Source organism: Uloborus diversus, chromosome 10, assembly GCF_026930045.1.
Source record: "Uloborus diversus isolate 005 chromosome 10, Udiv.v.3.1, whole genome shotgun sequence".
NCBI classification, from domain to species: domain Eukaryota; kingdom Metazoa; phylum Arthropoda; class Arachnida; order Araneae; family Uloboridae; genus Uloborus; species Uloborus diversus.
Window position 1 is genome coordinate 50,745,434 of NC_072740.1, and position 13,121 is coordinate 50,758,554.

General features: G+C 33.6%; 1 protein-coding gene across 1 annotated transcript in view; it reads left to right on the forward strand.

Moving 5' to 3' along the window:
* Window positions 1–7,918, forward strand: part of LOC129231604 (cytosolic purine 5'-nucleotidase-like) — a 65,676-nt gene extending 57,758 nt beyond the window's left edge. The window contains exon 18 of the mRNA XM_054865966.1: window positions 5,917–7,918. Coding sequence (XP_054721941.1) covers window positions 5,917–6,138 — 222 coding nt within the window. The 3' untranslated portion in view covers window positions 6,139–7,918. The remainder of the gene's footprint in view (window positions 1–5,916) is intronic.
* The last annotated feature ends 5,203 nt before the right edge of the window (window positions 7,919–13,121 follow it).

Genomic DNA, 13,121 nt, shown 5'->3' on the forward strand with positions numbered 1-13,121 from the left:
ATGGCTTTTTATTACCTTTTTAATACTCATTGGTCCCTATCTCTCCCTTGAGGAGCCAAATCGCTTCTTTGAGGACAATCGCCCCAGATTGAGAACCACTGATTTAGGCCGTTTTGGATTATTTATTTTTTTTTTTAATTCTGTAAAAACCCTATGTTAATTCCTGAGCGTAGAAAGACCTGTGGGTCAAATTTGGCAAAGATCAAACTTGAACTTATTATTGGTTTTTTTCCACAATATAATCCTTTAAGACTGGTTAATAGATGGCAGCACATGCAGTATGGCTCAAAATTTATGCTTGAACCTCATTGGATTTTTTTTAATTCAAAAAAAACCCCAATGAATTCCTGTGCATCAAAGGACCTCTGTGCCAAATTTGGCAAAACTCCGGCTTAAACTCTGGATTTGTAAAAGGAACTTACATGCCCACCTAAACCTATTCTTATCGACAGTCAGCTCTCAATAACTTGAAATCCCAAGGAACCATCAAGTTATTGGTAGTTTGAGCCATAGGAAGTTCTCACTGCCCTATGAAGAGTTTGGGACCCAATGAAAACTTAGAGTTAAAGGAATATTCAAGTTATACGACTTTAAGATATCGAGAGTTGACAGTATATAGATTCATAAAATAACATTTTGAACTGAAAATTCCGAATATAGGAAAAACTCTCATGCTTGTACTGATAAAATTAGCTTGTCCAGTTGTATAATTTTAAGAAGAATATATATATATACACTGAAGTGACAAAAGTCATGGGATACGTCTTAATATCGTGTAGGTCCTCCTTTCGCCCAGCGAAGTGCAGCAACTCGACGTGGCATGGACTCAACAAGTTGTTGGAAGTCTTCTGCCGGAATATTGAGCCATGCTGTCTCTATAGGCGTCCATAATTGAGAAAGTGTTGATGGTGCAGGATTTTGGGCATGAACAGACCTCTCGATGATGTCCTATAAATGCTCGATGGGATTCATGTCGGGCGATCTAGGTGGCCAGATCATTCGCTGGAATTGTCCAGAATGTTCTTTAAACCAATCGCGAACAGTTGTGGACCGGTGACATGGTGTATTGTCATCCATAAAAATCCCATCGTTGTTGGGGTACATGAAGTCCATGAATGGCTGCAAGTGATCTCCAAGTAGCTGAACATAAGCATTTCCAGTCACTGTTTGGTTCAGTCACACCAGAGGACCAAGTCCATGCCATGTAAAAACTGCCCACACCATTATGCTGCCACCACCAGCTTGAACAGTGCCTTGTTGACAATTTGGGTCCATGGCTTCATGGGGTCTGCGCCACACTCGAACCCTACCATCAGCTCTTAGCAACTGAAATCGTGACTCATCGGACCAGGCCACGGTTTTCCATTCATCTAGGGACCAACCGATATGCTCACGTGAACACGAGAATCGCTGAAAGCGATGTCGTGCTGTCAGTAAAGGCACTCGAATCGGTCTTCTGCTGGCATAGCCCAAGGAAGACAAATTTTGCTGCACAGTCCTACCAGACACGTCCCTCGTACGTCCCACATTGATTTCTGCGGTTATTTGACGCAGTGTTGCTTGTCTGTTAGCATTCACAACTCTACGCAGACGTCGCCGGTCTCGGTCGTTAAGTGCACGCGGTCGACCACTGTGCTGTCCATGGTGGGATGTTATGCCTGAAATTCGATACTCTCGGCACACTCTTGACACAGTGGACCTGGGAATGTTGAATTCCCTAACGATATCCGAAATGGCATGACCCATGCGTCTAGTTCCAACTAACATTCCGCGTTTAAAATCTGTTAATTTCCGTCGTGCGGTCATAATCACGTCAAAATCTCTTCACATGAACAACTTGAACACAAATGAAAGCTCTGCGAAAGCACTGCGCATTTATACCTGTTCTACGCGATGCTACTGCCATCTGTATATTTGCATATTGCTATCCCATGAATTTTGTCACTTCAGTGTATATAATGAAAGTTTGAAATAGTCATATTGGACCACTGGTTGATGAGCACGGAATTTTAATTCAGGATGATAATGATATTGCTAATGTTCTTAATAACTTTTTTTCGAGTGTTTTTAACGATAACTGTATCTCAACAGTTGACATCAACAAGACACAAGCTATAGTACAGCTTGAGGACTTTGTATTTTCCAGGGATGACGCTTTACTTCATTTGAAAAAAAATTAAAGAGACTAAGGCTCCGAGACCAGAAAATATTTATCCAAAAATTTTAGTTGAATGTGCAGAGGAATTAGCAGATGTAATTGTAAATATTTTCAATGCGTCTTATAACTCGGGGACAGTGCCAGAGGACTGGAAGCTGGCTAACATTACACCGCTCTTCAAGAAAGGGTCTAAAGGGAGTGTGGGAAATTATAGACCTGTGAGTCTGACCTCGATGGTTTGCAAAATTTTTCAGACATTGATAAAAATTAAGATTGTAAATTTTTTAGAGACTACTAATCTATTGACTAGTTTTCAGTACGGTTTCAGGAAAGGTACATCTTGTGCAACTAATTTATTACATTTCTATGACAAAGTTACCATGGCTTTGGACAATAAGAAGCCTGTAGATGTTGTTTACATTGATTTTCAAAAAGCTTTCGATAAGGTACCGCATGTTGCTCTACTTAGCAAATTAGCTGATATAGGAATAGGAGGGGAAAACTTTCATTTGAGTAAAAAACTGGCTGACCGGAAGGAAACAAAGGGTAGTTGTAAGGGGAAATTATTCTAATTGGAGTGAGGTTTTAAGCGGGGTTCCTCAAGGATCAGTGTTAGGGCCTGTTTTGTTCATTGTTTTTATGAAAGATATTTATACAAATATTTCTGGGAACATGAATTGTTTTGCTGATGATGTCAAAGTTATGGGGAGTGTAGAAAATGAAGAACAAGCAAATCAGCTGCAAGAGGATCTTGATCATATTACGGAGTGGGCTGATAAATGGAGTATGGCTGTCAATGTTGGGAAATGTCAAGTGCTAAATTTAGGGCATGGAAATAAGTGTACAAGTTATTATTTGCAAGGTTCAGTCATTAGTCAGGCAGAAAAAGTTACTGATCTGGGCGTCTTAATAAGTCAGGATTTAAAGTTCAGCCAACAGTGTAGCATAGTTAGTAACAAAGCCAATAAGATGCTTGGGTTTATCAATAGATCTATTTCAAACAAATCTAAAGAAGTTCTTCTGCCTTTATACAGAAGTTTGGAATGACCTCATTTAGAGTATGCTGTTCAGTTTTGGTCTCCTTATCTTAAGAAAGATATTAATGTATTGGAAAGGCTTCAAAGGCAAGCTACAAGGCTAATAAATAGACTTTCTCATTTAGACTATGATTACAGGCTTAGAAGGCTAAAAATGTACAGTCTTGAGCAAAGAAGAGACCGAGGGGACATGATTCAGTTGTTAAATTTATTAAAATGAAAGATGTTACGAGATGGAAGTTTAGCACTGAAAACAGGACAAGGGGTCATTGTTTTAAGCTATTTAAATCTCAGGGCAACATGGATATTAGGAAAAATTATTATTATAGCAGAGTAGTGGAACCTTGGAACAGCTTACCGGAAGAGGTGGTAATAAGCATGGGAGTAGATAGTTTTAAGAGGGCCACTGATCTTCACTGGGGATTGTAAATTGACTAGGATCAGTCTAGCTGGGCCCAGAGCCTGTTGCTGGTCGTCACTTTTGTATTTGTATTTGAATTAATATACTTTTGGCATATGCAACATTACTAAATACCATAGTTAATCGACTGTAGAACAAAAATACTCTAAACCCATAACATTTTGCTATGCCTTTGTTTTGCTGCGTATTTCCTTAGTTCAGCGTTGGGTATATTTTGAAAAGTTCATCCTTTCCCAATTAATTACTTATCAATTGTGCAATAATCGTACAAAGTATATAGGTGAACTTGGTGCACAAAATTTTGGTAATGAATGCTTTTCATTTGAAAGTGCATATTACAATGAATGTAAGTTAAGTCAAAAAATGCTACAGGATTAATCTGTGGTTCTGACATTTTTCTTTTATTTAAGTTTCATTTTATAAAAAATAAAACAATGGTTTAAGCACATTCCCATACTTCAGAAACAATATCTGAAACCATTGCTTCATTGAAGTCAAAGCAGTGTTGTCCATATCAACGTATGCATTTAAATTTTTTAATTTGTACTCATTCAATTTATAAGCTCCATAAAAAAGTTTAAATAAGGATTTTTAAAAAAAATTACAAAGTTAAATATTTTCTGATTCATCTCTTGAATCATCAAGAAGCCCAGGGGCAGTTTCTAAAAAACCTGCCTTATTTCATCCTCAGTTAGATCATTCCAAGTTTAAGAATGTTTAATTCTGTTTAACTGTGTTAGCAGTTGTAAAATTAGAGTCACATGAAGGCCAGAAGAAAATTATGGCCTTCCTTTGCCTCTAGTTTTGATCAACTGACTTCAATAGTTTATTTTGACACTAAGATTACACCTTGACTTAATAGCTTTAAATATACCTGCCAACTATACTGGTTTTTCCGGGAGATTCCTGAATTTTTATCATTTCTTTTGACTGTGTATATGATGTAAGGAACATTTAGTTGCACCTAGAAGGATAATAAAAAACCCTTCTTCTTCCCTAAATAAAAATGAAATAGCCGACATAATTAGCTACTGGATTTTTTCCCTGTAGATGTTGGCAAGTATGCAGTAAAACTAAAGTAGTGCAAAGTTATACATTTTTCAAATGACTCACTCTAAGATGTATAGTAGTCGTTATATCTTTGTACTTACTTGGCAAGCTGGCAATGACCATTCAACTCTAATTTAATAGCCGCAGTGTGTTCTTTCTTGCTGCACTTCCTTGATCCCTCTTGATCTAGTTCAGCAACAAACATCCCTAAATACCAATCAGAAATTCTTATAAAAAAAAAAAAACCTTTCTAAGCCTTTATAATTGTTTCAGAAGATTCTTAGTTGTAGAGAAAAATTGAATTCAGTCAGACTGCTCTTAGAAACTTGGTAATGGAACCTTGACATCAAAGCACAGATATGGTCTGCAAAGTCACTAAAGATTAAAATTGTGTTTATAGGTTTTGCTCTTCAAAAAAGTAATACGACAACCCACGTGACTTGTCTGGGTTTTGGAGGTAATAACATCTGGCTGTATGCAAGAATGAATTTCTAAATGTCTCTGTATAAACTCTCCATCTCATGGCAAAAATATTAATAAGTTTATAAAAGCTCAATATAAGGCTATCCATTTACTAACCTAGGTCTTGTGTTACAATCATAATAACAATGTTTCTAATTATTAAAGCTTATTACTATGGAATTTGGTAAAATAATGGTTGGGTTTTGTATTTAATTGACTTAAAATGTAAAAATATATATTTTATACAAAAAATGCATTCAAAATAAATTATTATGGGTGTTTTGGTACTTTAAAGTAGATTGATTTGCTTTAAGAGATCCTAAAGAACAGTTGTATAGTCTTAGAAAAAAAAAAGGGTAGGAAAGGGGGGAGATGTTTAAAGATACAAGCATAAGTTATTGAAACCAAAACGTGAGATAATGCTTGCGTTAAAATTTGAAAAAAGTGGGGGAATGTCTGTGTTAAAATAAAAACAAAGTTACACCATCCTGCAGCATTTCAACTCAACTGCACCACTGCCAAAAACCCCTGAAAATAACTTATATGAGAACTCTGCTATGTAACATTTTACAAGGAAATACTACTTTTTACTCCTAATATCCCCTCTAGAAATTATTTCTGGATCTGCCCCTGCATTCATAGTATATTTTTAATGATGCAGCTTTATAACTTGTTATCCCTGTAGAAACCCATTTAAGTTTGTTCTAGCCCTTTCAAATTAATTAAAATGTGTGTCTCTCAGAAGCATTCTCATTTTTTTTAAATAAATATCTCTTGAAATGTTCCAGATGCCTCATGAATCAACTGTTGAGCATGAAGAAAAGTCTTATGCATCAAATGGTGAGGATGATTTAGATGATGATTTGCAAGATTTACAGGAACCTTTGAGAAGACGTTCAAGGCTTGAAAGTGGTGTTGGCTCAGTCTCACATGTATATGCTGACCCTCCAAATGCTGTGACACATCATCACGATACAGATGATGATGAAGATACAGATAAATCTGGCTGATATTGAAATTTTTGGACATAGGCTAAAAAGTAATTAATTGAAACTTTGATGCATTTATTTCCGTGTTAACATTTTGTAAACTACTTTTTCATTACATTTTTGTTTTTCTTACATCATTTTGATGATTAGCAATATGGATTTGCATTTTTTTAGTGCACTATTAAGAGTCTTTTTATTGTAATCTCTCATTATGTAAACATATACTTTGAATTTAGTATTTAATATGAACAGTATTGGAACTCTTTCGCTTTTCAAATAATTCAAAGCATTCCATTTTTCACCGAATAAAATTGCTTATGTCTATGAAAATTTCTGTTAAAGTGCTAAATCTTTTTACTATGCTTAAAGACAAAAACATGTCTTGAACATAAAATCAATTTCCATTATACGAGAACACTAGGTTTTCAATTCAAGTATGAGTATCAAGGAAAAGGTCTCTGCTAAAAAAAATGAATGTAATAAAAAGTAATTTATAAAAGCATTAAAAATTGTCTTTCTAATTGCGACTTTTGCGTGCAAAAAGTAAAAACTCTTGCTATATATGAAGGCATAGAAAAATGACAGTTACATTAGATGTGAAAAAGTCATTGTAATCTTTTGTTTCAAATGGCATTGAATTCATATCTTAAAAGCAATTTCTTTGTTTCAAACCGCATTGAATTCATGTTTTGAGAGCAATTTCTTTGTTTCAAACGGCATAAAATTCGTGTCTTAAAAGCAGTTTCTTCGCATATGCAGTCAACTCTCTATAACTCCCAAGTGACCGGATAAAACATTGAAGTAATCAGTAGTTCGAGATATCAGAAGTTCCTTTCCCAGTCTTAAGAATAATTTTTATTTTCTTTTTCAAGAATAGTTCATAATAGTGTGTAACACTTATAGTTTAGATAAAATTAATTATTAGTGTTACAGGAAAATATATTTACAGACAATAAATTTTATTAAGATATTTCGATACAGAAAGTTATTTTTGACTGCTTACATTTTTTATCGCATTTTAAAATGTCATTAAGTTTGTATGTTGTAGGCCCAATTTACTTATTTTTTATTTCAGTTTTTATTGCTTTTAAACATTTTTTTGTCCTAAAAGAAGATTATTTGAGTCATCCAGATAAAAAAGACTACTTTTTCCAAGTTTTACGAGCAATAAAATTTTAGGTCATCAACCACGGGAAAAAGCAACCCAATTGACTACTTCTCATGTAATCTTGTAACACTGTGTGCATTAAAGATCTCTTGTAAATAAATTACCCCCCCCCCCAATAAACTGATAAGGAAAGCAATGTATTAAAGGAGAACAAAAAAAAAATTTCTTATTTTGGCTGCATTTTTGTGCATAAAATGGAAACCAAACTTTGATAAAAACTTCGACTAAAAAGAAGTACATTTGAGGTATCGAGACAACTTTGTATTGAAAGCACTGAAACATTTTGAGACTGAATGAAAACTTCGAGGAAAAGGAATATTCTAGTTATAATGCTTTGAGTTAACGAGAGTCGACTGTAAGTATACTTTTGGGCAGTTCTATTATGATAGAAAAATAAATCAATAGAGCTTGTAATTTCTGAATTTTAAGTTTATCTCATTTTTAACCTTGTTTGAAACATGTAGTGAAAAAAGATTATTTATTTTTATATTTTGTACTTATCATTTACTATGCTAACTAATATGTTACAATCAATATAACTGTTGCCTTGATATCTGTAAAAACAAGAAGTGCTCCTACTGTACATGTCTTCAACTGAAAGGTTTCATTAAATAGCAATATCTTTTATTTTAATTTTAGTGTTATTTTCTTGACTTCTTTGTTTTTCTTTTATTTCATATCCTGTACATTGTTGTTACAAAGGACATTGTTACGATGATATTCCTGAGGGATAATATTTTGACCTAATCTTTAGATTTTTGTCCTGATGCTCCTGTTTTTTTAATCATATATATATATATATCTTTTTATATATGTACAGTTGGCTCTCTGTTTAACGACTTTCAAGGGACCACAAAAAATCGTCCTTGAGTAGAAAGCGTCCTTAAATAGAATGCTTTTAACAATATAGTGGACCGCCTGGGACCGTCATCGTTAAATAGAGAAAGTCGTTAAATAGAACGTCGTTAAACAGAGCGCCAACTGTACATATATATACAGTAGAGAACCAATTATCTGCGAAGTTCAGGACCATCGCTATCCCGGGTATCTGAATTTCCCGGTTTTCTGGATCGGTAAAAATCGCTACTGGCCAATTGTTTATGAAGCTTAAACTACTATAATAAATAGTAATACATATTCGAGTAAGAAGAAAACAGTTCAGAAATGCTTATAAATATCGAAATATTAAAAACTACTAGTGAGAGAAAATTTAAACACCAAAACTTTTAAGTTATTCATAAGACTTGAGACCTCACAATCAGTTTGAAATCGGAAAAAAAAAACCCCCACCAATTTTTGATATTTTAAAATGAAAGAAAATGAAGGGAAGGGCAAGGAACAAGTTTTTGAAGGTAAATGTACAATATTTCTAGTGTATGAAAGAATTTGTTTTCATGAATGCATTTAAAATAAAAAAAAATGTTTTGTAAAGATTTTGAGTTTGCGATTACGATAGTTATTGATAACTATTGCTTTTGCATGAAGATAATATTAATAGAAATTTGATTTATGAGTTTTTGCAGCCTTATTACAGTCTTGCGTTTAACGATTTCTAGATTCCATGATCAACTATCCGGAAAATTCGCGAATCTGGTTTTCGGCGTTTCCCGCCCTTTCTCGACGTCACTTACGCTCAAAACGGCTTTAATTAAAGGCCATTCAATAAAATATCACATTAGAATGCGACAATATTCATTTCTTTAGTTTTCAGTTGGAATAAAAATCGATAACTTCAGACTTAAGAGTATACTTTTTAATTCAAGAAAATATTTCGGAAATTTTGCCAAACCCTTTGAAGTTCGTTTTTGTAAACATTTTCCAGATTTATACGTGAGTAATATGGTACTTATTAAGAAACCGTTCATATTCTTTTAGGTATTTCAAAAAAATGCTTAGTTTTTCAAAAAGTGCCGAAAATGTATTTTTTTAATAGCGGGAAAATCGGCAAAAAGTTGCCGGTTTTCTGATTCCCAGATAAAAGGTTCTGCACTGTATATATATATATATATATATATATATATATATATATATATATATATATATATATATATATATATATATATATATATATATATATATATACACTCTACCTCATCTAGTATCCAATCCCAACAATGCTGCTCTGAAAATTTCTTTTTTTTTTTTGCCACAAAGGCAATTTTCTCAGAGCTTTTTCCATGCATTGATTTTCAGTTTTGCTGAAGTTTGTTCCAGGTGAAAAAAATAGCAGCATTTGAATATCGATACCCCTTCCCCTCCTTCATTTTCTCTGCTTTAATGCAGCCGTCAAGTCTGCGAAAGTTTATCTTTTTAGGAGCTGAAAACAAAACTTGTATTTATATAAGCTTTCTCATAGGACTCGTTTTTTCATTTCCACATAATATTTAAAACCAGGTGTCGGCAAGTAATTTCAGTTGGGGTTCATACACTTTGAAAATTTCAATCGAGGTCCAGAAAAATGTCTTATATTCTACACCATTGGCTCTCAGGTGGTGGTTAGCAAGATTTATAAAAGGGGTTCGTGAACACAATGCAATAATTGCAGGATTTCAAAATGCTTGTTCAATATCGTCTTAAGTTCAAGTTTTTTTTTAAATCATTGATTTATTTGTCTCTTGCACATTCAACACAATATAAATGTAAATTTTAGCATACTTTCTGACATATTTTGTAAGTTTCGATAATTAAATCTCATTACTAGGGGTGGGTTTTCATCATTTTCATTGAATATGATAGAATTGAAGCAGTGCTGGAAAGGTTCGATTTTTTGATACAATGACGGCATATGAATTTCTTGGTTTTCTTAGTTGATAAAATTTGATAGGAACGTTTCATGCAGTGTATGCAGATACCAGAAATATTATAGTTAGTTTTCAATGTTTAGTTTTTTTGCCATTTGAGTGTGACGAAGAGCTATCAACCTTATCACTCTTCTCTTGTGGTGTAAAGAAAATACATAAAGTGCAATTGCACTACTCTTTGTTGCTATAATTTTCAAGAAGAAATAGTTAACAACCCAAAGGTGGTGGGAAAAAAACATTTCACTTAAAAAAAATTGTGGATGAAATTTGTGACAATGTGAGGTACACAGTAAAAAAAATCAATGGAATTAGAACTTGCATTTAATTTGCACTAGGAATTCATGAAATTGAGCAGAAAAATTCTTTTGTAATAAGTGAACGTAAAAATACTTTTATTGGTCAAAATCACCTTTTTTTGAAATAATTAGAGTCAATTATAGATGTTTTATTCTTTCCAAAAATAAAATTATATAAAACAAAAGTCACTACGCATTTTATTTCGCACTTTTAGTGTAAGGATAAGAAAATTCTTCACCACTCAAACAATTCATGTATGCAGTACATTTCTTTCAAGCAAATAGATTTGTACCCTTTTCAAGAAGATATAAATTTAGAGATCTATATAACTTTACTAGCAGAAAAAAAGGTCATTTATGGTTAACCTGAGACAGTTTTCTTAAAGGTATATTTAAAGATCATTCTTTAGTTGACTTCTGATCCAATGTTACAATTGAATGTAAGGTGAGTTCGTGTAAGTGCGTACCCTAGTTTTCAAAGATCAGTTTCTGAACGATGGTGTGCTGTTAAAAAAACTTGTATGTTTACCAAATTTTTAAGGTTCATTTTCAGGTCCTTTCCTAAGGTTTTCAAGTATATATTATGGCAATTAAACCACAAGCAGAAGCTTTAAAATCTCCTTTAAGGCACTTCTTCTAAGGGTCACACTTTCCCCACTGGGGGGGGGGGGGGGTAAGTGCGACCCTTGGCCATTTTCATCACGCATTTATATTTACATTGAATTGAGCATGAATGTTACACTGTATTAATGAATTTTGAAGTACATTTTCCATTAGAAACTATATGTATAATTTTTGTACATAATTATGATTTTTAGGATTGACTTGATCTCTCTTATATATATTTTGACTTGCCCAATTTACAGAAGATGTGACATAAATCTCCTTTCTTGATTTTCTAAATATTTAATTTCTACAAATTTTCAGATTTCTTCAGCCAGTAAAGCTTTATCGTTGATTGCTTTCAAACTCATTTCTGTCTCATAATCATTGCTTTCATCTAAACTCTCTGTATTCTTTACCAATTGTAGAACCGCAGTAACTCTACCAAACGAAGATAGCCAACCTCACCTAACTTTTAAAGGGTCCAGAAAAGTTCATTTTGGAACGCCAAGTTACCTAACTGCTGCGTTGAAATTATCTCTAATTGACACCTCATTTTCAGTTTTTAAAGACTAAGGTTGCTTAGAGGTTATCTTTCAATCCTTCAAATATGATTTCCCTTAATCTATTCTTTCGAGCATAGGTTTTCCCAATTTTCCAAGTTAAATGCACAATTGGAATTTAGTAGAAGTTATTGAAAAGTAGGGCTCGACCGATGGCATTTTTTGGCCGATGGGCCGATGCCGATTGTTGGCCGATTGTTCAAAGATGGCCGATGGCCGATTGCCGATTGTTTTCCTCCAAATGGCCAATTGCCGATGGCCGATGGCCGATGCCATTAGCCGATGGCAAAAAAAAAAATCTAACGGAAATAAATTGATAAGATTGTCAGGGATTTAAAGGATCATTTTTTCATTTCACTTTACTTCCTTTCTACGAATAAGGACCTAAAATCAAAAAAAAAAAAAATCAAATTTCGACCTAATTTCTATTTTACGATCACCCAATTTAAACTTCACAAGTTTTTTCGGCACATCTGTACACGCATATGTACCAAAGAACATATAGATGTTCAAAATATCCATTTTGAACATCTTCTCAGTTAATTATCGCAAGTTCTCTTGGGATGTAAACTTGCGTCACTCAGAAACGTTATGAAATAGTAAATTGAAAACTCATACGTTTGTAGTATGATCTAAAAGTTTGAGGACAAGCTGTATAAAACCTTACCTTGAATAGTTCACATTACCGAAGCACATCTATCTACAAAATTGTCACCTTGAACGACTATGCACTTCTGCCAATGTTCGTATAGCTTTTAGAAGCACTCCTGGCAGCCATTTTTCGCGACCTCCTATAAGGCATCTTGCACTGCTTCTTTAACTTCATCCTGGGGTAGAAGGCGACTTTCACGTTGAGGATTCACGGTTTAATTAATCAATGGTCTGATATGACAAACAAATAACGTACCGTTTCGTCGAACTTAGCTCCGTGTGACTCTTACCTGTTCCCAGCAAACAAACATTTGCATGGACGCCGCTTTCTTCCGTCAGGAAAAGATAAAGCTGCATCATAGTAGGTTGCGAAAAAGGCTTCCAGGAGTGTTTCCAAAAGTTATATGAACACTGGCAGAAGTACATAGTCCCTCAAGGTGACCCTTTGAAGGTGGATGTGCTTCGGTAATGTGAACTATACATTTTATACAGCTTGTCCCCGAAATTTTGGATCGTACTACGTACAATCTATATAGGATGTAGTTATGCTTCTCTTTTTTGACTGTTGTAAGATGATAGAGAAAGAACTACAACTGAAAAAAGAGAAAGAAAAAAAACAAAAGGAAGAAAAACAAAGACACTGTTTAATATCCAACTGATTTTTTTTTCTTTTAATTGAACATATAACTAAGATTTCAGCAATGTTGTAATAATGTATGGATTATGTACGCTATACATAGTTAAAAAAAACTTTAAATTATGTTGTTTAATCATTCAAAAAAAAATTTAAGAATAAAAATATGAAACCGTCAACAAATTATGCAATTAATTGGAAGGATTGCACGTAGAAATGTTTTAGTCATGAAATTAAACAAAAAAGGTAACAGATAAATTACAATATTATATCAAAATAGGAATATTT